General features: G+C 48.7%; 3 protein-coding genes across 12 annotated transcripts; all 3 read left to right on the plus strand.

The window, feature by feature from the left end:
- Positions 1 to 67: 67 nt before the first annotated feature.
- On the plus strand, positions 68 to 18,138 carry Arhgap30 (Rho GTPase activating protein 30). 4 transcript variants are annotated; one of them, XM_020174338.2, is made up of 12 exons: positions 68 to 1,092; positions 7,011 to 7,113; positions 10,072 to 10,216; positions 11,418 to 11,500; positions 11,684 to 11,791; positions 12,406 to 12,533; positions 13,013 to 13,187; positions 13,268 to 13,371; positions 13,451 to 13,528; positions 14,009 to 14,410; positions 15,387 to 15,652; positions 15,746 to 18,138. In XM_020174338.2, the coding sequence occupies exons 1-12, from the start codon at positions 996 to 998 to the stop codon at positions 17,366 to 17,368; spliced, it is 3,312 nt and encodes a 1,103-aa protein (XP_020029927.1). In that variant the 5' UTR covers positions 68 to 995; the 3' UTR covers positions 17,369 to 18,138. The 4 variants fall into 4 exon arrangements, with proteins under 4 accessions (XP_020029927.1, XP_073903782.1, XP_020029929.1 ...); XM_074047681.1 differs by having other exon boundaries at positions 15,387 to 15,481; XM_020174340.2 differs by lacking the exon at positions 68 to 1,092 and having other exon boundaries at positions 10,076 to 10,216.
- A 1,086-nt stretch (positions 18,139 to 19,224) lies between these two features.
- Usf1 (upstream transcription factor 1) lies at positions 19,225 to 25,318 on the plus strand. Of its 7 annotated transcripts, none has more exons than XM_020174344.2 (11): positions 19,225 to 19,383; positions 21,619 to 21,711; positions 22,102 to 22,151; positions 22,307 to 22,422; positions 22,759 to 22,860; positions 23,094 to 23,289; positions 23,519 to 23,606; positions 23,749 to 23,807; positions 23,953 to 24,047; positions 24,292 to 24,420; positions 24,599 to 25,318. In XM_020174344.2, the coding sequence occupies exons 2-11, from the start codon at positions 21,704 to 21,706 to the stop codon at positions 24,686 to 24,688; spliced, it is 933 nt and encodes a 310-aa protein (XP_020029933.1). In that variant the 5' UTR covers positions 19,225 to 19,383; positions 21,619 to 21,703; the 3' UTR covers positions 24,689 to 25,318. The 7 variants fall into 7 exon arrangements, with proteins under 7 accessions (XP_020029933.1, XP_020029935.1, XP_020029930.1 ...); XM_020174346.2 differs by having other exon boundaries at positions 22,313 to 22,422; XM_074047685.1 differs by having other exon boundaries at positions 19,268 to 19,418.
- Positions 25,319 to 25,434: 116 nt separating this feature from the next.
- Tstd1 (thiosulfate sulfurtransferase like domain containing 1) lies at positions 25,435 to 27,002 on the plus strand. The gene is made up of 4 exons (XM_020174349.2): positions 25,435 to 25,714; positions 25,928 to 26,050; positions 26,568 to 26,730; positions 26,820 to 27,002. The coding sequence occupies exons 1-4, from the start codon at positions 25,639 to 25,641 to the stop codon at positions 26,869 to 26,871; spliced, it is 414 nt and encodes a 137-aa protein (XP_020029938.2). The 5' UTR covers positions 25,435 to 25,638; the 3' UTR covers positions 26,872 to 27,002.
- Positions 27,003 to 27,788: the final 786 nt, after the last annotated feature.

The raw sequence follows: 27,788 nt of genomic DNA on the forward strand, positions 1-27,788 counted from the left end.
CCATCCTCTGTGTGCTCTCAAGCAGGGCAGGGCTAGGATGCAGGTAGCTTGGAGAGAGAGGGGAAAGAATTGGCTTCCACAAGGCCTTCAGCTATCTCTGAGAGTCTCCAGGTAGGAGAGTGGAGCTAAGAACCCCTTCTGGGAAAGTCGATGCCTTAGTTTGCGAAGTATTATAAATCCTTTATTGTACTGCAGACACAACAGCTGTGTGAAGGAGGAGACAGTAGTGAACCTTTTCACAGATAAAGAAACTGAAACTCAAGTTATTTGAGTTCCACTGACTGTTAGAACTGGAAGAATTCAAAGATCATTTAGTCTACACCCTTCATTTTCAAATGTGTGGAAACTGAGGCTCAATAAAGTAATGTGGCTTGACTGAAGTGACAATCCCATCAGAAGCAGAGCCCTGGCATTTTCCTCCAGGTGTGCTTTGCCCAGCCCTGTGCCACCTTGCTCCCAAGCAAACCTCAGGTCTCCCCGTCAAACCCATGAATTCTGGTCTTTAGGGGTATTGGTCACCTGCTCACACCCCAGACACCATCATCCCACCCCAGAGCTCTGACATCACCTTCCCTTGACCAATAGGTGAAGTCCCAGCAATGGGTGAAGATGTGAGTGTCAGCTACCTCCCCCACCCCAGGCCCTGTGGTTGCAAAGATGCTCTAACAGGAAGCGGGTTTGAGGAGCTGCACAGCTTCCTGCCCCCGAGAACTGAGCGAGGCGAGACTGGAGAGTGCCTGGCTGGGCCACGAGACACAGCTTCATGCCAGGGTCCTGGTAGCTTCCTGTTCCATAGCCACTTCCGTGTGGCGGGGGCCCCAAAGGCAAGAGCTGCTGTCCGTTGCCCAGGCCACCCTCCACCTCCAGTTTGGAGCCCTGCCCCTCTGGGGCTGGGCCAAGCTCAGCAGCCAGCGGGCTTGGATCCCATGGGGGTCTGGTAGGGCAAAGGTCTTGGGGGACAGACTTGACTGGGCCAGAACCCTGGGGCTCCGGCCATGAAGTCTCGGCAGAAAGGAAAGAAGAAGGGCAGCTCCAAGGAGCGGGTGTTTGGGTGTGACTTGCAGGAGCACCTGCAGCACTCAGGCCAGGAGGGTAAGGAGGCCAACTCAGAGCTATGGCGGGTGGTGAGCAGGTGCTGAGCTTCTCCAGCCTGATTTGGTCTGAAGGGCAGAAGTAGCTTCTGGGTGCTCCTGGGGAAGGGACAGTGCGTGGCCTAGGGTCACCATCCAAAGGACCTATGAGCAGGCAAGACAGGAAATGTAGTTCAGAGAAGAAGGTAGAGTGGCTCCCTGTGTCACTTTTTGGGGATGGGTGACTGAGGGAATGAGAATGTGAACACAGAAGGGTGGGGATGGAGAGTTTGGAAAGTCAGGAGAGGTGGACAAGACAGAGGAGAGGACAGGAGGAGGGGGATGGCGGAAGTGATGGGGTCAGGAGAGGAGTGGCTGAAGGGACACTGTGATCGTCCTGGGTCTAAATGAACAAAGACAGGAGAAGGGGTCCCTGAGGGTCTACGGATGACTTTTGGGGAGGAAGGGGTTATCCTAGCTGGAGAAGAGCACTCAGAGACAAGGACCAGGCCCCTCTGCAGCCTTGCTGGGCCTAATGTGGGGTGGGGATGGCCTTCTTCAGTATCTGTGCAAAGGAGAAACAGGTTCAAGGTGGAGGGGAAGGGTAGAAGCTGCGAAAATGTGGAACACCGGAAGAGTGAAAGAGATGGCATCAGGCATGTTTTGCAGAGGGTGGAAGTTGTAAAGGAGCGTGGATGTGGGCACTGTCTGTGGAGCTCAGCTGAGTTCCCTTGGAGTGGGCTTGGAAGCCAACAGCACCAGGGGCAACCCTAGCCTCACCACTTGTGCCTGCCATTAGTAGCCACTCAAAACCGTTTCTTAATTTGATTTGAAATTGAATCCAGCTATTCTGGCTGCCCAGCCTGGCATGTTTTTGGCACACCGAGCGCTTTACAGAGAAGGGCACAGTTCTTCCCTCCCTCCCCGCCCCCACTGCACCCCACCCCAATCTGTCATTTCCTCTTTGTCCTCTCCTGTGCTCTGGCTGTGGTGCCTGCAGTGGAGGGAGGGAGATGGTGGTTCCCAGTTCATTTCCTGCCCTTAGCCACGCCCTTGTGTCCCCAGACACCTCCTTCCCCTTTTCTCCTCCCTCAGAGGGCCCCCATCCCCTCTGGCCTTGGTTAAGGGAAAGCCTGGGCCCCAAGGAAGAGTGTTAAACAGCTGAGGCTGGTTTCTCTGAGTCTTCCTCTTCTCACTAGGCTGAGTGAATGCAGCATGGCGTTCTCTCAGGATTTGCTCCTCTACAATGATTCCTCTCTAGAGATGATTCTTGCCCAAGGACCTCATGATACAATAGGGAATGATATTCTTCTCCTAGCTCTCCGCAAATTCTCAGTTAAGTGTCCTCATTCTGGCACTGCTCTTTTCCATGGTTCCCATTACAATCCTATCTTAAAACACCGAACCACAGACAGTCCAGACCCCACTCCTGTGACCCTCCTGGCCTTCATCTGCATTCCCAGCAGGTGAAGGGCGTGCTTTCCAGAAGGGATAAGCATCTGGTTGCTGGATCCTGATCCCAGGTGAACTTCAGAGCAGGTGAGAAATACCTTCGGGCCCTCACTAGAAGCTTACCTGAGCCCAAGAGATGGATCTTGGGTATCAGAGCAGCAGTGGTAGCCCCTCCCCCTTCTTCTACCTTTCCTGGTAGGACAAAGAGAGACTGGTAATGACATCTCTCTTTAACCCAAGACCAGCAAGGAAATGAAATCCCAGACCAGGGAGATCTGTTTGCTGTAAATTAATGGTCTCTGGTCATCTTGGCTTCTCCCATCCTTGCAACCTTGCTCCATCTCAGCCATCTCTCCCAGCTCTTTGCCCCCAAATGGATTTCTTTCCTCCCCAAAACCTATAGGCCCTGAGATCTATCGAATCTATACCTCTTTGATACCTTGCTCAGGTTTTGGATTCATCAGGTCCCTAAGCTGTAGGCCCTCATACTTGACACCACCCCATATCCTTGATGTCTTCATACCTTTGACTCCATCGCTCCAACCTTTCTCTAACATATTTCTGACCTCATCTCTCTGATCTCTATCTTCCCAACTTTCCCATCTCTCTGACCTTGTTATTTCTTCCCCCATCTCTTGATCCATTTCTTCTGTGGCTCTGGCTCCTTGAGCTCTTGCAAGCTCTCTTTAAAAGTCTACTCTGGAGGTCCAAAATCAATTGAGAAGAATGGGATGGGGAAGACCTGATTTGGTTGCTGTTCATGTGTCAAGGACCTAAAAGTTTGGGTAACAGCAGGCTATTTATGAGTTAGCAGAGTAATATGGTGACCAAAAGAGCTGGTAAGGCATTATGCACCCAAGGGTAGAACAGCAAGGAGGGCCTGCCTCATCTCTGCATTCAGTGTTGAGAACAGGAGGATCCTGTCTAATAGAAGTAGGTCCTAAAAGCATGGACATTGAACTGTAGGGTTGGGATTAGAGTGAGGCAAGAAAGGGGGTAACAGTGCAAAGTTTTAGGAACCACTTATTCTTGGACCATGCAAGTGCCCTAGGTGTCTTGTTCTTAAGGAGATACTCTCAGGACCGTGTGTGTGTGTGTACTGTTAGCACTTTCACAGTCCTGAGAGTGAGTACTTCCTTAAATTTTGCACCCTAGGTGCTGCCCTTGTTCCAACCAAGTTTGACTATTGTGGGTGAAGAGTCTGAAAACCAGGTCATACGAAGAGAGTAGAAAATTAGTGGTTGATAAGTTTTATTGATTGCTTCCTTCATTCCATATGTCTATCATACTTTATTCTCCAAAGAGCTTGGGGTGACCTCCAAAGCCCATTACTACAGAAACACAAATTAAATGACTGAAGAAATTGGACTAAAGGGAAAACAAGATCAACACTTAGAAATACATATCAGGTGGTCCCATTTGGTTCCTAAGGTGGGTTTTGAACTTCCTGTTGCTTAAAGAGGTAAACATGGTCATATAAAACTCATAGCCTAAGAAAAAACAGAACAGGTGGTTTAGAAGAATCTCATCATTTTCTGATACTGACATGTGAGAAGGATTTCTGTGGTGAGTCTCTGTTAATAGGACCCAATGTTTTGTCATAGGCAATATTCTTTACTAAATCTCCAAGGGATGTCAGCAATTCTTATAACTGATTAATTATTCACCAAGTCTTTTAACAAACATTCATTGAGTACCTGCTCTGTTTCACCACTGTGCTAAATGCTGGGAGGATGCTAGTATCCTCTTGTCAGGAGGTATAGATATAAAATAACAAAATACAGTAACTACTATAATACATACAGATATGAGGAAAGGATTCAGAATTGGAGGTGACACAAAGTGTCATTATGTTGCCCAGGCATCTCCCAAACTCCTGGGACACGCTCTTCTCCTGCCTCAGTCTCCCAAGTAGTTAGGACTACAGGCATGTACCACTGTGCCTAAAGCTTGAGGTATGTTTTGAGGATGCATAAGAGCTCATCAGGCAGAGTCAGAGGGGAGGATATTTCCAGTCAAGAGAATAACTTGAGTGTCTTAGTCCATTTTGTGCTGTTATAGCAAAATATCTGGACTGCATAACTTACCAAGTAAAGAAATTTATTTGGCTCACGATTCTGTTTGACCGGAAGGTCCAAACAGCATGGCCCTGGCATCCTAGCAAAGGCTCCCTGGCTGAGTCACAATATGGTGGAAAAATGGAAAGGGAACTGGCTGCATGCAGAAAGGACAAAATATATGGGGTATCCTTACTTGTAACAACCTACTCTCAGGACTCCTAATCCATTTGCACAAGAGTTAACCCCCTCCCAAGAGATAGCATTGCTGGACTTGGTGACACATGTCTGTAATGTCATCACTCGGCAGGCAAGTAGAGTCAGGAAGATGTGAGTGTGAGGCCAGCCTGGGCTATATAGCAAGACCCTGTCTCAAAAAGGGCTGGTGAGTGGCTCAAGGTATAGGCCCTGAGTTCAAATACCAGCCCTGCAAAAAAAGAAAACAAACAAACAAAAAAACCCAAACAAGCTGGGCGTAGTGGTACAGGTCTACAATTACAGCACTTGCAAATGCAGGAAGATTGTGACTTTGAGGCCAGCCTGGGCTACATAGTGAGGAACTGTTTCAGACAAAATAAAGCAAACAAATGAACAAAAACCTCAAGAGGCAGCATTAATCCATTCATGAGGGTAAAACCCCCAAGACCTAATTACTGTCCATTAGGGCCCATCTCTTAAATGTCCTACCACCTCAACATCACCACGCTGGGACCAAGCTTCCAGGACACAAATCTTTGAGGGACCAACCACCTCCAGATCTTAGCAATGAGGGATGACTAAGGCTTGTTCATGGAGTAGGAAAAGGCTGAATTCTAGAGAAAGGAATGGCAGCTGGACCTGTTTTGTGAAGGGTCTCATATACCAGGCTGAAGATTTCATATTTTATTCTGCATTTGTAAGGTAAGCAATGGATATTCAGGTAGAGCACAGGGTCTAGGTGTATGTGTGTAGCAAAAGATTTAATGCAGGGAAGTCCTTCGGAAAAATAACCACTTGGGCCAGGCATGGTGGCCCATGCCTGTGGTCCTAGCTACTTGGGAGGCTGAGGCAAGAGGATTGCTTGAGTTCTGGGCTATTGTGCACTATGCTGATTGTGTCTCCAAATTAAGTTTGGCATTAATATGGTGACCTCCTGGGAGGGGATGTGAAGACCACAAAGTTGCCTAAGGAAGGGGGAACGGCCTAGGTTGGAAAAATAACCACTTGACTTTGTGGAGTTCCACTTGAGCCACTCTGGCAGCCCCCTCCCCCCCCTTTTTTGATGGGCTTTTTTGAGATAGGGTCTTGTGAACTGTTTGCCTGGGCTGGCTTCAAACCATGATCCTCCTGATCTCTGCCTCCTGAGTAGGTAGAATTACAGGCATAAGCCATAGGTACCCTGGATCAACCCATGGTTTTTGAGAAACTGTCACATCTGATACTATGCCAGATATGAAGAACACAGAGATGGATCACACTTAAGTCTTTTTTTTATTAGCATACATTAATAGTTCAAGAGGGTTCACTGTGGTGATTCCATAGATACATACAGTTCTGTTAAGCCCTCACACTTAGATCTTCTCCTTATATAGCATACAGTCTAGTAACAGGGAGTTGACCCAGAGTTAAGAGAGAGACTTCAGCTTTTTACTCTCTTGGATTTGAATCTTGGCTCAAGCTGGGTGCTGCTGGGCACTTCTTTGATCCTCAGTTTTATGTTTGTAAAATAAGGACTATAAGACCAAGTAGTTTACAAGACTAAATGATAGCACATGCAGAAAGCAGTTAGCATAGGGGTTTCTTTCCTGAATTGACCCAATTGAAGGTCATCCACTGTTTTGTGTACTTCCAATGTCAAAATAGCCGTGAGCTTTCTTATCAGAGTTTCGTGATTTCAATTCTTTTTTTTTTAATTTTTGGCAATACTGGGCTTTGAACTCAGTGCCTCACACTTGCTAGGCAGGCACTCTGCCACATGAGCCACTCTACCAGCCTAAGCTTTCTTGAGAGCCTCAGAATGATCCGCTTCAGCCTGTTGCATTTGAGTTGAGAAAACTAATGTTCTTTTATCATATGTAGAATGTTACATAAATGTACTTTCAGGACCTCTCCCACCCACCAGATTGCTGCCCTTTAAAAATTCTGTAGTAGCAACTGGGAACTACAAAGACAAGTTTCAGCTGGAAAAAGGGTAGACCTGAGATGAATTGGCAGTATGGAGAGGCAGTGAGCTCCAGTCACTACAGGGTTTATGCCTAGGCTCTAGGACCAAGAGGCAGAGTTCCTGTAGAGAAGTTGGCAGGTGGGTGTTGGTGATCTGTAAGACACTTTCTGACAAGCTTTATTCCATAAGCTTTGGCCTCAATCTCCCCGAACTCCCTCCCATGATGCTTCAATTTCCCAGACCCCCTACAATCCCTGGCCTCTCAAACTTTCTCATTTCTTTCCCCAGTACCCCAGGTGCTAAGAAGCTGTGCAGAGTTTGTGGAAGAGTATGGAGTGGTAGATGGAATCTACCGCCTCTCCGGGGTCTCCTCCAACATCCAGAAGCTCCGGTGAGTCAAATAGAGTGGGAGGACTGTGAGCAGGAGGCCAAGGAGCCAGAGCGTTGTGGTGAGAGCTCTGTGGAGAGCAGAGAGGATGGGTGGGCAAGTGGGAGAAGGAAGCACAAATGTTAGGTACTGTTCTAAGAAGGCACACTAATATCTCCTCAGGCAGGGCAGAGACCACGTCTCTATCTCAGACATGCACCCATCTCCGCTCCCACGTGTACTCACTGGACTTTTAAAATAATGTAGATATAATTCACATACCACAAAATTCACCATTTATTTGGCGATACTGGGGTTGGTGCTTAGGGCCTTTCACTTGCTAGCCAAGTGCTCTACCACTTGAGCCATGCCCCAAATCTTAAAATTCATCATTTAAAAATTTACAGTTTATGGGCTGGTGGAGTGGCTCAAGTGGTAGAGCACCTGCTTAGCAAGAGCAAGGCCCTGAGTTCAAGCTCCAGTACCACCAAAAAAAAAAAAAAAAAAGTTTAGGGCTGGATGTCTGGCTCAAGTAGCCTGCCTAGCCTTGCCCACCTAGCAAGTGCAAAGCCCTAAGATCAAACCACAGTACTGCCAAAATAAATAGATAAATACATACATAAAAATAAAAATTTAACTGGGTACTGGTGACTTATGGCTGTAATCCTAGCTACTCAGGAGGCAGAGATCAGGAGGATCTTGGTTCAAAGCCAGTCCAGGCAAATAGTTCCACAAGACCCTATCTGGGAAAAAACAAAAAACAAAAAACATCACAAAAAAGGGCTGGTGGAGTGGCTTAAAGTGTAGGCCCTGAGTTCAAACCTCAATCCCATAAATAAATAAATAAATAGATAGATAAATGTACAAGTTACTGGTTTTTAGTATATTCACATTGTACAACCATCATTACCATCAAATTCCAGAACATTTTACCATCCCCAAAAGAAACACTGGGCTCGTTAGCATTCACTCCACGTTTCTTCTTCACCTAGCCTTGGCAACTGCTAATCTACCTACTATCTTCATGGACCTGCCCATTCTGTACATTTCATCTAAATGGATTGACTCAATATGTGTGTTTCTATGTCTAGCTCCTCATTTAGAATGTTTTCAAGGTTTGTGCGTGCTGTAGCTTGTGCTAGCATCTCACTCCTTTCTATGGCTGAATCATATTCCGTGGTCTAGCTAGATCACAGTGTGTATCCATTCATCAGTTGATGGATACTTGTTTTGTTTCTACCTTTTGACTATTATAAATAATTCTGTTGTAAATACGCACAAATTTTTTTGGGGGGGGACTGGAATTTGAACTCAGGGTTTTGCACTTGCAAAGCAGGTGTTCTATTGCTTGAAGCACGCCTCCAGTCAATTTAGCTCTGGTTATTTTGGAGCTGGAGTCTCGTAAACTATTTGCCAGGACTGGCTGAGATCCTCTCCATCTCAGCCTCTTAAGTAGCTAGGATTATAGGCATGAGCCACTGGTGCCTGGATGAACAGGTTTTTGTAAACATATATTTTCAGTTCTTTTGAGTACATACTTCATAGTGGAACTACTGGATCACATGTTAACTCTATGTTGAACTTTTTAAGTAACTGCCAAACTATTTTCCATTACAGCTGTATGGTTTATACCCAGCTAGCAATGTGTAAAGGCACCTGTTTCTCCACATCCCTGGCAACAACTCGTTACTGTTTCTTTTTGTAGCCATCTTGGTGGGTGTGAATTGACACTTCATTGTGATTTATATTTGTATTTTCCTAGTAGCTAATGATATTGAAAATCCTTTGGAAGCCAGGCACTGGTGGCTCATGCCTATAATCTTAGCTACTTAGGAGGCAGACAATAGGAGGATTGCAGTTTGAGGCCAGCCTGGGTAAATAGGTTACAAGACCCTATCTTGAAAATAACCAACACAAAAAAGGGTTGGCAGTGTGGCTCAAGTGGTAGAGAGGCTGTCTAGTAAGCACAAGCCCTGACTTCAAACCTCTGTACTACCAAAAGAAACAAAAGATCCTTTCACGTGCTTATTGCCATTATAACTTTTTTTTGGTTCTTTTTTGGCAGCTGGGCGTGGTTGTGCATGCCTATAATCCCACACTTGGCAGAAGGATGGTGAGTTTGAGGCCAACCTAAACTATATAATGACATCCTGCCTCAAAAAGCCAAACAATTTTTTTTTGTGGTACTGGGGTTTGAACTCAGGGCCTACACCCTGAGCCACTCCACCAGCCCTCCCCCTTTTTTTATGATTGATTTTTTTCAAGATAGGGGTCTCATGAACTATTTGCCTGGGCTGGCTTCGATCCACCACCCTTCTGATCTCTGCCTCCTGAGTAGGTGGGATTATAGGTGTGAGGCACCTGTAATTGTTTTATTGTTGAGTTGTAAGAAGAATTCTTTATATGTTCTGAATACTAGATCCTAATCAGATATATGATTTGCAAATATTTTCTCTCATTCTACAGTTTGTCTTTACCTTTGTGTGTGTTTGTGTGATACTGAGGATTGACCCAGGGTTCATTTTCCTTTGACACACAAAAGTTCTTAATTTTGATGTTCAGTGTATTTATTCTTTTTCTTGCTTGTGCTTTTGGTGTCATATCTAACCAACTGTAATCCAACCAAGGCCATGAAAATTAACACTTATGTTTCTAAGAGTTATACTCATCCAGTTTTATACTTATCTAAAAGTACATCTTTAGGTTTATTCCCCACTTCTACTGACTCTACAACCCTGTGTTGCTGTTCATATCTATAGTGACATCCCTGGCATATCCTTGTTCATGAACAAATCCACTTACCCATCCACATATCCATCTTCACACCCATATCTACACATTGCCATACAGATCCCAACATTCCCCTTCCAAGGCCTACTCATGTTGACCCATGACCCCACCTGGAGCTCATCTCTACACCTCCCAACTCTCCCCTCATTTCCCTTGACTCCTGCCACTCCTGACCACTCTGCACCTCCCCAGGCAGGAGTTTGAGGCAGAGCGGAAGCCAGACCTGCGGCGGGATGTTTACCTCCAGGACATACACTGCGTCTCCTCCTTATGCAAGGCCTATTTCAGAGAACTGCCAGATCCTCTGCTCACTTACCGGCTCTATGACAAATTTGCTGTGAGTTGAGAGGCAGAGGGTGGAAGAAGACAGGGCTGGGGAAGAGGGTGGGGCAATCACTCTGGTTTTGACATCCCAGGTGTGTCACATATAAGCCAGAGTCCTAGTGATCCTGAATGACAGAGACCACACTAAAAAAAGCATTCTTAGGGAAAGATCCCTCCTCCCCAAATCTCCTGGCCCCTGCAACCTCTGTGATCCCCTGTCCCTCCTCTTCATTCTCCTTCCACCATGTCCTTCCCCAAGGCCTGCAGACTGCAGACAGCACTAGTGGTAAGACTGGGAGGTAGAGGCCAGATTGTCAGAACTGGAAGGCCTTGGAAAGCACCTAGATCTTCCTTACATTTAAGAGAACAAGGACACTTTTCAGAAGTGAAAACTTTTCAGGGATGCCCCTCCATTAACTATAATTGTATGTTGAACACCTTTTGTATGAGAAAACACAAGGACAAAAATGATATCCTGAACTGAGTAACGCTTTTAAACTAAATTGACTCAGAAATGGTAGTACGTGACTGCAGTCCCAGCTACTTGGGAGGCTGAAGCACGGGGATTTCTTAAGCCGAGAGTTTGAGACCAGCAGCAAAACCCTGACTCCAAAAAAGAAGTTGCATTTTATCAAGCACAATAGCACTGAGAGATCCTGAATAGCAGCCGCATCCATTCAGTCCATGAGGTTAGCCTGGGTGGGTGTAAACCATCCTGAACAACTTGAAATAATGGGGCACCTGCAGGGTGGGACTGTTGATATATCCCAGTGCCAGAGCTGTACCAGTGAGGACACTGAGGCAGGGAGTAGCAGTGAGTGGCCCAAGGCCACAAAACTATTAAGTGACATAACCAAGATTCAGCTACTGTCTTGTGTGGGCCCCAAATTTTGAGCTTTTTTTTTTCTTTAGTGATAAGGGTTGACCCAAGGACAAAGCCCCTTGTATTTTATTATTTATTTTGAGACAAAGTCTTACTATGTAGCCCAGGCTGACCTCTGCTTTAGCCTCCTGAGTGCTGGGATTACAAATGTGTGCTCCACTCCAGGCCTGATTTTACTACGTTAAAGTGCCCAGAAGATCCGGGTGGGGGCAGTGTAGAATACAGCATGATTAGTCCTGAAAGTTTGGTTTGGAGCTCTGAGGAGTAAAAGGAGGGCAATGGGGAGATTACTGAGTCACTCTCTTCTTCTTGTACCCTTGTCTCCAACCAGGAGGCAGTGGCAGTGCAATTGGAACCTGAGCGCCTGATCAAGATCCTAGAGGTGCTCCGAGAACTTCCTGACCCAAACTATAGGTATACGGGGCTCCTCCTTCTGTACTTCAGAGACCCCCATCCTGCACCTGCCGACTGCCCAACTTCCTCTCCACTAAAGCCTTACTTGTCTCCCATGCCTACCCCCTACCCTACTGATTCCAGGTCCCAGCCTGAGCCCTGCCATGGGTGTTCCTTGTGTGATTCTTGCCCCACTTTTTGCAGGACCCTGGAGTTCCTCATGCGGCATTTGGTGCACATGGCTTCATTCAGTGCCCAGACCAACATGCATGCCCGCAACCTGGCCATCGTGTGGGCCCCCAACCTGCTGAGGTGTGTGTGTGTGTGTGTAAACAATGTGTGGGGTCCTGCGAGAGATTAGCCTGATCTCACTGTAGTGAGTTGGACCAGGCTGTGTAGAAGCACTGTGTGTGTGTGTGTGTGTGTGTGTGTGTGTGTGTGTGTGTGTGTGTGTGAATGGGTGGGGTCTCTTAAAGCCCAGTGAGTAAATGTTTAGCATTATATTGAGTGGGATTGGGCTCACCTTCTTGAGCCCTCTCTGAGGTAAGTCCCTAAGGGCAAGGCTTTGTGTTTTCCTACATTGTATCACTGAGCTCAGGAACTAGAACACTACAGGTCCTTGCCGACTGCTGAGCAAATGTCTCACAATCTATTTGAGAATGGGGCTGCATATCACCGGCTGCAGTACAAGGCACTGTGAAGTACAATACTTCTCAAAGTCTGCCTTGAACCACTGCAAGGAAGTATGCAAAAAAAAGTAGAGATTAATCCTGAGGAAGGTGTGCAAGAAGGTCTTCTGGAGAAAACCAGGAGTTTGAAGCTTGAATGGGGTTAAGGACAGGCAAGGGCAAGAGTACAAGATATTTTGGGAAATTAGATGAGAAAGTGTGGTGGGACTTGGGGGAGATAATTCCATCTCTCCACAGGTCTAAAGACATAGAGGCCTCAGGCTTCAACGGGACAGCGGCTTTCATGGAGGTGCGTGTGCAGTCCATTGTTGTTGAGTTCATCCTTACGCACGTGGACCAGCTCTTTGGAGGTGCTGCCCTCTCTGGTCAGTGTCCTTCCTACCCATCACATAGCACCGCTCTGTCTGGGGATTTGTGACGGAATTATAGAAAGCCTCAAAAATCAATCCAGTTTTCTCATATGCATATGGAAAAACTGAGTCTCACACAGTGATATTGGTGATTGTCACAAGGTCCAGATCCTGGAAAGACCATAGTGCAATCAGGACTTGGGCTGGCCTTTTACATTGTCATTCCAGGGCATGGCTTGACCTCTGGATTATTACCTGGCTCCCAAAGCTAGTGATGGCTCATACCCACCACCCACTAGGCCAATGCCCTGGAATCTCCTGGTCTTCTTTGTTCATAAGGACACCCTCTTGAAGACCTGGACATGGAGGGATTATGTCCAGGGACCACTGAATAGATCCCTAGCCTGGTAGCTGATGAGAGGAGATGAAGACCTTGGTACCTGTGGTCCTTCTTGGCTCTGCTTTTGGATGGTCAATTCCTTTACTTTTCCTAGGTGGTGGGGAGATGGACAGTGGATGGCGATCGCTTCCAGGGGCTCGAGTGTCAGGCAGCCCTGAGGACCTCATGCCCAGGTCTCTACCCTACCACCTGCCTAGCATCCTACAGGCTGGTGATGGACCCCCACAGATCCGGCCATACCACACTATCATTGAGATTGCAGAACACAAGTAAGGCCTCCTTCATGGGCCCTCCTCCCCTGCACTGACCACCAGACTCCAACTCCCCATTATTTCTCCATCATCTGCAGGAGGAAAGGGTCTTTGAAGGTCAGGAAGTGGAGATCTATCTTCAATTTGGGTCGCTCTGGCCATGATACAAAGCGTAAACTTCTACGGGGGGCTGAGGATAGGGGTAAGTCTGGGGAGATGGGGGGAGTTTCACTAAGGTTGTTCAAGACTCTGTCTTTTATATACATATCCCTGTCTTTTAGAGGACAAATCCAATAAGGGATCACTGCGGCCAGCCAAGAGCATGGACTCACTGAGTGCTGCAGCTGGGGTTAGTGATGGTGAGTACAGGTGTGCATTCCTGTGTCTGCATGTATGTGTGCTGTGGCAGCAATACCACAGGCCTGTCTGAGTCTATAAATGTGTCCAACTATGTTCAATAATTCCAAAAATAGTTAACAAGTGACTATTATACACTAGCCACCATGACAGATGCCAGCTTTCCAGTGGTGAGCGTATCGACTACACTATGGGTGTGTTCATTACTGTTTGTCTATGAAGAGACCATGTGGGTGGGGGATGTGTGTGTATGGTAGTGGTGGCCAGTGATGGTATCCACAGGGTGACAAGGATAGTCTCTAGGTATACATAGTGGGGTGATCTTTGACTTATTGGTGAGATGGAGGGTTTGTGGTAGTGGTCAGGGGATCTGGGTATCCTGCTTCTGGGGCTCAAGAAAGCAGAGAACATGCTCCAGAGGCTTCCTGAAGTATCCTTAGAGCTGAGGCTATTGACTACCTGGCCCTCTCTTTCCTCCACAGAGCCAGAGGGGCTGGTGGGGCCCAGCAGTCCCCGGCCAAGCCCACTGCTGCCTGAGAGTTTGGAGAATGATTCTATGGAGACAGTAGAGGTTGAACAGGAGTCTGAGGTGGAGACACTGGGTGGCACAAACTCTGAGCCAGGGACACCACGAGCTGGGCGGTCAGCTACCCGGGCTGGGGCTAGCAGCCGTGCAGAGCGCTGTGCTGGAGTCCACATCTCAGACCCCTATAATGTCAACCTCCCTCTACACATAACCTCTATCCTCAACGTGCCTCCAAACATCATCTCTAACGTTTCCTTGGCAAGGCTCACCCGTGGCCTTGAGTGTCCCGCCCTACAGCCCCGGCCAAGCCCTGCCTCTGGTCCTGGCCCTGGCCCTGGCCTTGGCCCTGGCCCCCCAGGTAAGGACCAGACACTGCCCAGGACTGGAAGGGAGACCAGAACTTTAGTCGGGAGTTCTGATGCCGAGAATGTAGCTTGGGAAGGTCAGAAGCCTCAGCCCTTAGGCTTTGGGTGGATCTGGGGACTCTGAGATTCAGGGGCTTCCCTGAATTCAGGGTTGGGAAATCCAGGAATATTATCAGGTTATGTGAAGTCCACAGGCAGGGGATCTCTGCTAGCTTTCATATCACTGCTGTACCTAAGATTAGGGGTCTATGTCAGACACATACAACAGAGATTTACTAAGAACAATGTGAGAATATCTGATAGATGATGGTAATAACATTGTAACAGTAATACTCATAGCTCATTAATGTGCCATTATGTGTTAGGCACTCTGCAGGCATTAGCTCATTTTGTGTTCTCAGAATCTTATGAGATAGTTATTGTTGTTATCCTTATATTAGAGCAGTGGCCCCTGAAACTTAGGTGAAGCAATTTGCTATTTATTCAGGTGGAAGAGGCAGAGCTAAGATCTAATTCTTGCTCTGACTCCTGTTCTTAAAGTGTCACTGATGAGAAGTCCTGAGGCAGGATAGGATAGAGGATGAGGACATGGCAATTGGACTATGTAAACTTGGGTTCAAGTGTTGGCTAAGCCATTTATTAGCCATGTGGCCTTGGAAAAATTGCTTAAACATATGAGCCTCAGTGTCAATATATGTAAAATGGTGATAATTCCTACATAATCGTTTATCTTGCAGAGAAAATAAGACAATGCATTGTAAAATGGAAAGCACAATGGCACCTGGGAGGTGCTCAATAAAAGTAGTTATAAGCCCATGGTCAGGGATATTGGTCTAGGAGGATGAGCCATGTGGGGGCTATGTTGCGAGTGTTGGGTCCCTATCATATCCACGCTAGGAAGATACACAGTGGTCAGGGTCAGGGCTGGCTTTGACTTTTGTATCCCTGAGACTACCTCTCCTTCAACAGATGAGAAGTTGGAGGAAAGACCAGTCCCAGGTCCCCTGGCTGACTCAGGCCCAGCTGACATAATTCCTGCCCTGGAGGACTCCCTGTCCCAGGAGGTGCAGGATACCTTCTCCTTCCTAGAGGACTCCAGCAGCTCAGAACCTGAGTGGGTGGGGGTGGAGGATGGGGAGGTGGCCAAGGCAGGAGCAGCAGGAGCAGCCTTCTCCCCTGGGGAGGATGACCCTGGGATGGGCTACCTGGAAGAGCTCCTGGGAGTTGGGCCTCAGGTAAGGAGGAGCTGTGCTGGGTTTGGGGTTATATGGGGTTCAAAAGGTGGACAGGGCTACCTGGGGTCCTAAGCCACAGTGATATGCCTACAGGTGGAGGAGTTCTCTGTGGAGCCACCCCTGGATGACCTGTCTCTGGATGAGGCACAATACGTCCTGGCTCCCAGCTGCTGTTCCCTGGACTCTAATGGCCCCAGGCCTGAAGTAGAGGAGGAAAATGGAGAAGAAGTCTTCTTGAGTGCTTATGATGACCTAAGTCCCCTTCTGGAGCCTAAACCTCTGACCTGGGAGGGCACAGGGAGTCTGGAGGAAGAGGCAGCAGGGTGTGGAAGACAAGCTCCAGGACAGGCTGAAGAAGACCAGGCATGCTGGAAAGCTGGGGAGGACAAAGAGGCTAGGCCAGGAAGCAGATTAGACAACAAGGAAGAGACTGATGGGAGTCCAGAGACCAAGATGGAGAACGGCAAAGCTAGTGAGGAAGAAGAAGAGGCTGGAGGAAGGCAAGAGATGATGACTAATTTGGATGAAGGGATTGGGGAAGAGACAGAGGCCAAGGGAGAGAAGTCTAAAAGTCAGGAGGTTGAAAGTATAGAGGAGGCCAAGGGTGTGCAGGAACCAAGAGAACAGGATAAAGACAAGGAGAAGGAAAGAGAGATTGAGAGAGAAGAGGCTAAGCAAGAAGGACAGGAATCTCCAGTAGAAGTTGAAAGGGACCCACAGCATGGGGCCCAGGAACACCTGGTTGCTGAGGAGACCTGGGAAGGTGAACACAAACAACAGCCTCAGGGAGGCAGAAAGGATGAGATCAAAGGACAGAGTGGGAATGGGGACCACAAGGCAAGAAAAGACCAAGGTCATGGTGAAGACTGCAGAAACCCAGAAAAATCAGCTGAAGGAGTAGAAGGAGAGATCAGTCAGGAACAAGAGAGTGAGGATGGAGAAGCTGAAGGAGACCAGAGGGCTGGAGAGAACCATTTAGAAGAGAGAGCCCTCTCTGAAGGGCCCAGTGTAGAGTCCCTGGAGGTTGACAGTACCAAGGAGGTCAATGAACAGTCTTCTGAGATGGAACAGGCAGCCTCCCAGCTACACCAGCCAGAAGGGGTAGAGCCTGAAGGACAGCCCGGTCCTGAGAGCTGTGATCTATGCCCCTGTCCCTTTGGCTCAGCTGGTGGTGTGGGCATGCGCCTGGCTTCCACCCTGGTTCAGGTCCAACAGGCCCGCTCTGTACCAATAGTCCCCCCCAAACCACAATTTGCCAAGATGCCCAGTGCAATGTGTAGCAAAATCCACGTGGCACCTGCAAACCCATGTCCAAGGCCTGGTCGGCTTGATGGGACTCCTGGGGAAAGGGCTTGGGGTTCTCGAGCTTCCCGATCCTCTTGGAGGAATGGGGGCAGTCTTTCCTTTGATGCTGCTGTGGCCCTGGCTCGAGAACGCCAAAGGACTGAGGCTCAGGGAGTTCGGCGGACCCAGACCTGTACTGGGGGTGTAGATTATAGCCCCAAAACCTCTCCCTGTAGCATGATCCCTTCCCTTTCTCCTCGGCCCCTTAGCTGTCTGGAACTTCCACCTGAAGGCACAGAAGAGTCTGCCTCCCGGAGTCGGCTTAGTCTACCCCCTAGAGAGCCCCAGCTGCCTGTGCACCTCCTGTCCCCCCAGCGCCGATCATATGCATTTGAAACACAGGCTAACCCTGGGAAAGGTGAGGGTCTGTGATTAGGACCAGAGTTCTGGGCAAAAGGGATCAGTAAGTTATCTTGAATCTCTGAAGTCCCAGACTCTCTTTTGCAATCTGAGCAGCTGTAGTGCCCCACTCCATAGGCTTTAGCCTTCCGGCTACTCTTTTTGACTGTGGGAAGCACTGCCTTGGTGAGTGTATCTGGGCTTGTCTCAGACACAAAGCACTTATCTCTTAGGAGATTACACAAGAAAGTTAGCAAGTTCTTGTTCCCATGAAGTGTGGTCATTGACCAAAGGGAACATTGGGTAGGCAAAAAAAAAAGAGGTTTCTCAAAGTGAAGAATGGAGGGGGAATTCCAGCCAAAATCCTACCCTCCACTGAGGCTGTGAACTTCTCTTCATGAAAGTTCAGGGTAGAAGTGGGGGAACACAGGACCTGATCAGAACCTTCCATACACAAAACACTTCAAGAATTGCCCACTCCTGTTCTGTTCCTAATCTCATTGGATAACTCATCACCCTCCAGATGAGGAGAAACACGTCCAAGAAGCTCTCTGAAGGCCTCAGTGTTTCTTGGGAGGGACTGTACCCCACCTTCAGCTTCCAATCACCTTGAAGAAGAGAGGTCTATACAGATCTCTCTGACTTTTCTTTTTGCCTTTGGAATAACTTCCTCCCATTTTAGGAAAGGGGAACGACCTCACTCAAGCCCTGGCACTGCTTCTCCATACAGGCCCATACAGGTCACAGGTCCCACTCTAGTAAGGGGGGATGTTTCTGAATAAAAGTTGTATTTTTACATGTAACTAGTGTGGGGGACTCATTATTATTTAAATCTTGGGTGATAGGTATTGTATTTTTATGTATTTGAACAAATGTCTTTTTTTCTTCTTGTTTGTGTGCGCTTCCTCAGTTGTTGTCATGGAGACCTGTGGCTAGAAACTAGAGCTGGGTTCATGGCGGTCAGGAAATGGGGAAGAGAAACTTTTATTTACATAATGCTCACTTGATGCCAGGAACTGGGCTAGGTTTTTGTGTGCATAAAAAACCTACCCTTGATTTTAATCAAGGTTATTTAATTCATATAACCATTCTGTAACTTTAGAACTGATATCTCCACTTCACAGATGAGAAAACTAAGGCTCAATAAAGTCAAAATGCTCACCAAAGATCTGAGGTTGAACTCAGGGCCTACACCCTGATCCACTCCACCAGCCCTTTTTTGTGATGGGCTTTTTGGGATAGGGTCTTGAGAACTATTTGCCCAGGCTGGCTTCCAACCACAATCCTCCTGATCTCTGCCTCCTGAGTAGCTGGGATTACAAGGGTGAGTCACGGATGCCAGGCTTCAGAGGTGGGTTTTAAACCATGGTTTGAATGGCCCCGAGTCTGAATTGTTATAATACCACCTGACTCCCAAATACATTGAGCATACCCTGAATGAGAACAGGAATCAAGATTCTTCTCACAGAAAGTGTAAGCCTCAAAACTGGAAGCTCTGGGGTCTGAGCCAGTAATTACTGATGCTAATACAAAGGAATATACCCAGATGTACGTATGCCCGGATATATCCCAATCTCCACTTGGAAACTCTTCAAAAAGATGCCCTGATTCAAGATGGCTTCCAAAGAGCCCTTGTTAAAGATGGCGCTCATGCCTGCTGTTATTCCCCTGATCTCAGCTGGCCAATTCCCTTTTTGTGTAACTAAAAAGGTCAGGCCTAGCGCAAGATGGAATGAATCAGTTGTCTCCAGTTCTTGCGGAAAGTGGTTAGGACCTGAGCAACACCCTCCAGACTACTGCTTGTTTTCCGCCCCAGTAGGAATCCGTACACCTACGCATGCATCCTTCAGCCTTTATCAAGATGGGGCGAACGGAAGTGGGGCGGCTCAGAGGCTGGGTGGGCGGGGCAGATAGAAGAGACACTTCCGCCCCTCACCAACATGGCCGCAGCCTGGGAGTGCGCATGAGCAGCTGTCTATGGCGCTATCCCGCTCCGAAGAGGGAGAACGCTGTCGGGGAAAATCGGCAGCTGAAGCGGCCTTGGCCCGGTGAGTGTAGGATCCGGCAGGAGTGTGAACACAAGGTGGGCAGGCAAGGCGGGGCAGCTTTGGTTTTGTTTCAGTTTTTCAGGTTAGGGAACTCTTGGATAGGAAGCCTTTGTTTTGGGGGTGGGGGCCGTGCCTGGTTCTTTATCTCCCACCCGGCTTTGTGGGCCGAACTCGCTCTCCGTGCCGGAGCGCTCGCGTCCCCGCCCTCCTGTGCTGGTCTGCAGCGGGCCGAGGTTGCGGGCACGGAGGCCCCCGAGCCCCAGGCGTCCTTTCCTGCTTCCTTCGCGGAGCAGCTGGGGCGCCGGGGCGAGCGCAGCGGGGCTGACAGGGTCACGGCGCGGGCTCCCGGGCTGGCGTCTGGCGGGTGCCCAGCTCTGTAAGCGCCTGCTGGTTGGTGGGCCTGCAGAAATACGCATCGTTCTCAGGCAAGATCTAGGTGTCTGAATTCCTTTGGCACTAGATTCCCCCCCCCTTTGTGTCCAGACTTAGCAAGGGCGCTTGCTGGGCCGTCTTTGCTTGAGCGTGTAAACCACAACATCCAATCCTGATTTCCGTGTCTCATATTCTTAAATGCTCAGGAAATGCTTCCGGATGTCCAACTAAGATTTGAGTAAATAGTCTGACCCCGTTGCTGGATGTCCTCGAGGCTGTCTCCGGCTGACAGCTGTGGGCTATAGAGCTGCCTCTGCTGCGTCTTGCCCTGTCTTTCATTGCCTCCTCCTGCTGGCAGCGCAGCAAGCCGTGGAGAGGCACTTCCTCTTTAGGTTTAGGATGGAAACCTAGGTGGTCCCAAAACACTGGTGCTACTTCCTCCTGGGGACTGGGATCTCCCTGCAGCGTTACTTCCTACGGATAGTTTCACTTTCAGTTCCTTTTTGTTGTTGTTGTTACCATTTTACTTGGTCACGGGCTTTCCAAGGCTTATCTGCTAAAGATTTTCCTTAGCTAGGAAAGGTTTGTGTGTGGAGAATTTACAAAATGATTGTCCCTTGCGGTGTTGGGATTATTTTACTGCTTTGTACTGTGTACTTGCTTCTTTCTGGAGGCATCTGTCTGCTCAGCCCTTTGTTTTTCCTGTTCTCTGGCTGGGTGTCAGGGTCCCAAGGCAGGCACCTTGTAGATAGATTACTCCCTCCTTGTATTTTCTCCTTTGGAACCCTGAGCCTAAAATTTTTTTCCTTCCTCCTGAGGCTCAGTTGATTTGGAGTTGTCATGGCAACATTTTTAGCAACTATGTTGCTCTATAGGAAAGCTTGATGAATAAAATAAAGAGGGCTTGAATATGATGCTCTTTGGCTTTAGGGGTCTCTTAACAGAGACTTATAAATATGGATACCTCAAACAAGAGCCCTTGGTGCCCAAGGGCCAAGTCAAGGTTTTGGGGTTTGGAATGGTGTTCTATTGGCGATGGGCTTCAGGTTTTCCCTTCCTAGATTTGAGAACAGAAATTTCTTGTGTCTGTGTTTGAGAAGTTGGAAGAAGCATTAGTGTCGGGCTGGTGGAGTGGTTCAAATAGTGGATCACCTGCCTAGCAAGTGTGAGGCCCTAAGTTCAAACTCCAGTGTCAAAGACAGAAAAAAACAAAACAAAACCCTGTCAAAGACAGAAAAACCAGAAAATGCTTTAAAGCTAGGCCCTGGTGGCTCACACCTGTAATCCTAGCTACTCAGGAGGCAGAGATGCCAGCCCCAGGCAAATAGTTCACCAGATCATATCTGGAAAAATCCCAACACAAAAAGGTCTGGCTCAAGTGATAAGAATGCCTGCTTAGCAAACAGAAGGCCCTGAGGTCAAATCCCAATTCCACCAAAAAAACCATAAATTAATTAAAAAAAAAGTATCCATGACCCTGTGTTTTATTGCTAGTGGTGGTCTAAACATGACCCTTCCTTATCCCCATGAAGCTGCTGTCATGGCAGATCATAATAGCTTTATCAGTAATCCATAATAGCTGTAATAATAATTCATCCAAAAATATGTTGTTTCTCGGATTTCTAGTATAATTATCCCTCGTGCACCAGCAGTTGGAGTGATAATGGAGGGGCAAAGAACTATTTGTAGAGGTGTTTTTTCAGTCATTGTAGGCCAGTCCTCAGCATCAGGATGGGGGAAGCTGATTGTCCCCTCTAGATGACTGGGTTACTTTCCTGACTATGTCTTCATGGAGCCAGGTTCTAGAACCAGGGAAACTGTCCAGTTCCCTAGACTCACTGCAAACTCCTTGGTTTCTACAAGGACCTAGCTCTCAGGTCTGTGAGTCAGGAGATACGAAGACCTCCACAAAAGGACCAGTTCCTCGGATGTGCCCCCTCACAGAGAGATGAAGGGGTGAGTGAAGCAGGGGTAGGGTCTGGGGTGAAGAGGAGGGGAGGCTTGGGAGAATGCAAAATGATTAAGAGTGCTGGTTCTGGAATCAGGCTGACCTGAATTCCAAGTTCCAGCTCCATCACTTACCAGCTGTGTAAGTGATCTATAAAATGGAAATAGTGCTACCTACCTGTTATTAGTATTAAATAAGATATTGCATATTAAGTGCATATAGCTTAGTGCTTAGGTACATGATGAACACTCAGTAAATATTAGTTGTTGTTATTCTAACCTAACTCAACATCTGCTGGGAATGGCAACGAGTTTGGGAACTATATGTTACTACTGTCCAGTTGAGCTTCTCATTTACATCTTCCTATATTCTTCCTTTTCACCTTTTGCCACATACAGGCAGCAGAAATCAGCTGAAACGGAAGAGGGGACAGTGCAGATTCAGGAAGGTGAGTGTTAAAACCAGGACCAAGATCAAAAACCCCTGAAGGACTCCCTCCTTGACTGGTTCATCTCCTGTGCACCATACTTCTTATAAATAATGTGCATGTGAGCAGAGGAAGAAAGGCACTTAAGTCACAGACCTTTCCTTGGTTCTTTTAAGGTGCAGTGGCTACTGGGGAGGACCCAACCAGTGTGGCTATTGCCAGCATCCAGTCAGCTGCCACCTTCCCTGACCCCAACGTCAAGTACGTCTTCCGAACTGAGAATGGGGGCCAGGTAAGGGAGGGGGCCAGGTGGCTGCAGGTGTTACCTGGGGTTGGGATTGAGGGAGGTAATGGAACATGTCTTGGGCGACCTGGCCTGGAGGATGAAGTGAAAATGGGGACTGTTGGGGCGGGGTGGGGGGCTAATAGAAGAGATTGGTGTGGGATGGGGTATGCTGAAACCTCAGTATGGGGAAAGAAGGGAGAATGGCTGGCTCTGTGTCTGAAGGACTCTTGTTTTGGGACCCAATTCAAGGGAAGCTTTATAAGGGGCCCTAGGATTCCCAGCACTTAATCCTTTTCTTCTGTCTTTCCCTTCCCATCCCTCCCCATTCCTCTCTGCTTCTAGGTGATGTACAGGGTGATCCAGGTGTCTGAGGGGCAACTGGATGGCCAGAGTGAGGGCACTGGCGCCATCAGTGGCTATCCTGCCACTCAATCCATGACTCAGGTACAAGGGTATGGGCTGAGGAGGGGACTAGATAGAGTTCTGAGCAATAAGAGGAAGAGGGGAACCAATAGGATGGGGGTGAGACTAGGAGCAATAATCTCAGGCAACATCTCAGGTTGCCTTGACCCAAGGCATTAGGCTTTCTCTTTCTACATGTTTCTTCTTCCCTTAAAGCTGCAGAGTGCTACAGTGGGGAGAAGTATCTGAGTCTGTTTTCTTGTTCCCTTTCCTAGGCAGTGATTCAGGGTGCTTTCACCAGTGATGATGCAGTTGACACAGAGGGAACAGCTGCTGAGACACACTATACCTACTTCCCCAGCACTGCAGTGGGAGATGGGGCAGGGGGCACCACATCAGGGAGTACAGCTGCTGTCGTTACCACCCAGGGCTCAGAGGCACTACTGGGGCAGGCAACTCCTCCCAGCACTGGTGAGATATTGCATGAGGATGCTAGCTGGAGGGGCTAGGCTGTGGGACATGGCTGGGGGCAGTGGGCCTTAGTTCATGACCTTTAGTGATTCCTAAGATCTGGGGACACAGTGAGTCTGGGGCTGCCCTACTAGTAGAAGAGAGCGTGTTCTTTTCAGAGAAGGGTCCCAGGACCTTGGCAAGGTTCCTAGTCCCCAGTCCTGATAGAATCCACCCCACATCTTCACAGGTCAATTCTTTGTGATGATGTCACCACAAGAAGTATTGCAGGGAGGGAGCCAGCGCTCAATTGCCCCCAGGACCCACCCTTATTCCCCGTGAGTGACCCTTGTTTCTTCTCAGTTATCATGAGCGATCTTAATACTTGCTACATCTTATGTAATTCCTCACCCTAAACTCTTATTATTATTATTTTTTTTCTCCTTCTGTCACTCTGGGCACCCTGGGTGCTGTTATTAGGAAGTCAGAGGCTCCCCGGACAACTCGGGATGAGAAACGCAGGGCTCAGCATAATGAAGGTAGGTGCCATTCAGGTGTGAAGCCAGGAGCTAGTAGTAGGATTGAGGATAGTAATAGTGTGTGAGGGAAGAAGGGCTAGTCATTTTACCCTGGGGCCAGTGGTGAGTTTTCACCAAGTCACCTGTCCTCCACTTTGCCCCACAGTGGAGCGCCGCCGCAGAGACAAGATCAACAACTGGATCGTGCAACTGTCCAAGATCATCCCAGACTGCTCTATGGAGAGCACCAAGTCAGGCCAGGTCACAGAAAGACCCTGGTGGTGGGAAGGAAGCCTGATTTCTGTCTCCTGGTGTTGTTTCCAGAAATGGTAGAGAGTGGAGCACATGGCAGTAGTCTTTGCACATCTCTGAGGTTACTGTATCCTTGGGAGATGCTATATCACCATCCAGAGGGGAAAATGAGGTCCACAGTGTGAATGTGTTTGTAGAAAGCAAGCTGGCTGTCTTAAATCATAGTCCTCTTTTTGCTGACTTTGTCTTGCAGAGTAAAGGTGGAATTCTATCCAAAGCCTGTGATTATATCCAGGAGCTTCGGCAGAGTAACCACCGTTTGTCTGAAGAACTGCAGGGGCTAGACCAACTGCAGCTGGACAATGATGTCCTTCGGCAACAGGTCAGACTCCTAACCCAGTACAGGCCCCTTGACAACCCGGTAGCCACTGACCCAGTTTGGTACTCCTTAGAGAGCACTTCATATTTTCCTCCTTACCAGTGGATGTGTGACTAAGTTCAGGGGCTTGGCAGTGCCAACTTTTCTACTCATTTGTCTTACTGCTTCCTTCCCATGTCAGGTGGAAGATCTTAAAAACAAGAATCTGCTGCTACGAGCTCAGTTGCGGCACCATGGATTAGAGGTCGTCATCAAGAATGACAGCAACTAACTGAGGATTCAGGGATGTTGGGCCTGAGAACTGCAGATAACCCAGGAGCAACAGCACATCTTTCCTTCACTGCCCACTCTGGCTTAGGACTGAGGGGAGTTAGGAATGCCTGTCTTTGAACTGAGGCCCTGTGGTGTGGCAGCCTGCAGTGGTGTGAAACACACAGTGTGGACATGCACTGACAGCCCTGCCCACCCCCCACCTTGCAGCCCTTGGGCTCTTGTGCTCCTCTTGCACAATGCATGTGCTGACTCCATGATGGATACTGGACACACTAAACTGGGGGGCCTGCCCTGTGCTTGCTTAGAGTGCCCGGCAGAGGGATCTGCTGACAGGTGGTACTCTGGCTTGCTCTAGGACTCTGGGTCTGTCATTGGTTCTTCCTTCCTCTGGAGCTGAGGTTCAGATGTGCACTGACCACTCTGGAAAGCAGGTTTAATCAAGAAGTGGGGTAGGATGCTTAGCAGTAGCTGCTATCCCACGAAGAGGAGTCAGGTCAGCAAGCAGCTGAGGCCTATGCAGAAGTCTCTGAAGCCAGGGAGAACAATAGGCAGGGGCCCACTTGGGGCCTTTCCCCTTATGGGGGGGGGGGTTCTTTTTTTCTTTCTTTTCTTTTACTTTTTTTTTTTTTTAAAGATAAAATTGTTCAGAGCCACAGTTGTCTATTTTTATTACTTTTGTGAGCTCCCTGGCAGAAGGGAGAGGGCACATTACCCTTTGACCAAGAAGGGCTGGGCCAGCATTAGGGTGGGGTGCTGCTCTTATACTCATTACCTGTAGTCCTGATACCTGTGCTAAACCTGGGTGTTGTTTCCGGCCTATCCTGGGCAATCACAAGGGTTTCTTCTGTGGGCTGGTGTTGGAAGCACCACCAACAGGTGCTGTGGGGGCTGTGCGGAGGCGGGGCCTTCGCTTCCGGTTCCGGTTGCGGCTCAGGGAGGGAGGGCGAGATGCTGCAGACGCGGATGGGGCGAGTTGGGGCTGCATTCCTGCGACTCAAAATCGCTGCGCGAACCATGACTGGAGGTATCTGAGAGCGAGACCTGGGATGCAGTCTGGCTGGTCCACAAGTGGCTGGGTTGGGGTGGAGACCCCCTGGGTGGAAGGAGGAGCGGAGGGGCGTGGCTGAGGCCCTCCTGCGCCGTCCCACCGGCTTAGATCGCTGCCAGGTGAGGGGGGTCAGGGGTAGCAGTGTTTCGTAGTCCCCCTCCTCTAAGGCTGTCATGCCCTTTTCCTCAGCTCCCACCATCTTGCTCCCTGAACTCCGCTCGCTCCTAGCCTCGGGTCGGGTCCGTCTCTTCGATGTGCGATCTCGCGAGGAGGCGGCAGCTGGGACCATCCCTGGGGCGCTCAACATCCCTGGTACGGGATTGAGAGGGTTGTCCCCGTGTGGAGTAGAGACAATGCCCGATGATCTTAGCTAATACGACCTCCTTTGGGGTGGCTGGGGGAAGGCACTGGTTACGGGGGGAGGGGGGGTCGGGGGTAGCTCTACATTCCTTCAAGCCACTGTTCAGCTTCCCTAGAGAAGGAAGGGCTGACCGGAGGCGGATCCTGGCAATGGAACTGGCCTATCCAGTTTGAGGGGACAACAGGCTGTGAGGAGAGGGGCAGACCAGCTTCTTTATACTTGACCTCCCTGAGGGTAGATGCCCAAGTCCACCTGCTCCTTCCTCTGCAGCTTCCTTGGGACTCGGGAAGTGGCTTGCATTGTTTGGCTGACTTCCAGCACGAGGAGGCCGCTTGTTCTTGAGGTTGGATGGGGGTGGGAGGTCCTCCTCCCGCCCTGGAGATTTGGTGCACTACCAGGAGGACGTAGCTCTTCCAATTTTTGAACCTCAGAGCACTCCGGCTAGCTCACCATTTTATCCTCTCCCAGTGTCTGAGTTGGAAAGTGCCCTGAAGATGGACCCAGATGCTTTCCAAACTTTGTACTCTGCTGAGAAGCCAAAGCTGGAAGATGAGAATCTTGTTTTCTTCTGTCAGATGGGCAAGAGGGGCTTCCAGGCCACGCAGCTGGCCCTGGGCCTTGGATACACAGGGTACGGGCAAGGTGTGACTTACTAGCTGGGACCGGATTGGGGACTGCCTACTGGACGTGCCCTTTCCTCACCGCTCTTTTTCTCCACAGAGCTCGAAACTACGCTGGGGCCTATAAAGAATGGTTGGAGAAAGAGGGTTAGATAGAAAGTGACTTGAATGCCTGGGTCCCTCATGTCCACCTTAACTAAGAATGATGAAGGGGTTGACTTGCTGGATAACTCCTTATAGCATTTTGCACACAAAAGCATCCAATAAAGAGCGTTTAATCAAAGTATTGGAAGCACTTGATTTGTCAGGCGTACCAAAAGTGGTTCTGATGTTAATCTAGACCTCAGTTCAGCCCTGGATCATTTATCCTTCCAGCAGTCATCCCCCCTGCCCTCTGATTCTAGCAGTTTCCTTAGAAACCACAATTGTCATTCTACAACAATTGTTTTTGGCACAGGATGCATATCAGAATCATGTAGTAGCTCATAAAAAGTTTGGGCCTGGGGATGGGAGCCTATGCCTATAGTCCCAGCTATGTGGAAGGCTGGTGCAGCCTTATGTCTCGAGCTCAGGATTTTGCGGTCTACCTGATCAACACAATGAGACCCATCTCAAAAAACAATCATGACAGGCACCGGTGGCTCGTGCCTGTAATCCTAGCTACTCAGGAAGCAGAGATCAGGAGGATCCAGGTTCAAGGCCAGCCCTGGTAAGTAGTTCAAGAGACTCTATCTAAAAAATACACAGCACAGAAAAAGGGCTGGGAAGTGTCTCAAGGGTAGAATGCCTATCTAGCAAGCCTGAGATCCTGAGTTCAAACTCCAGTACTGCCAGGTGGAGCCTGGGGTCCATGCTGTCCTGATCACTCCTTTATATAGTGTCATGTCTACTTTTGTGCAAAAAGGGTAGAAAATTTGGGATAGTGACTACGTGTCCTTCAAAGCCTAAAATTTCTACTAACTGTCCCTTTCAGAAAAAGTTTACCTAGCTTTGCTCTAGACCTACATCTCAACCCTAACCTCAAAACAAAAACAATAGCTGGGCGCCAGTGGCTCAAGACTGTAATCCT

Source organism: Castor canadensis, chromosome 11, assembly GCF_047511655.1.
Source record: "Castor canadensis chromosome 11, mCasCan1.hap1v2, whole genome shotgun sequence".
Taxonomy (NCBI): Eukaryota; Metazoa; Chordata; class Mammalia; order Rodentia; family Castoridae; genus Castor; species Castor canadensis.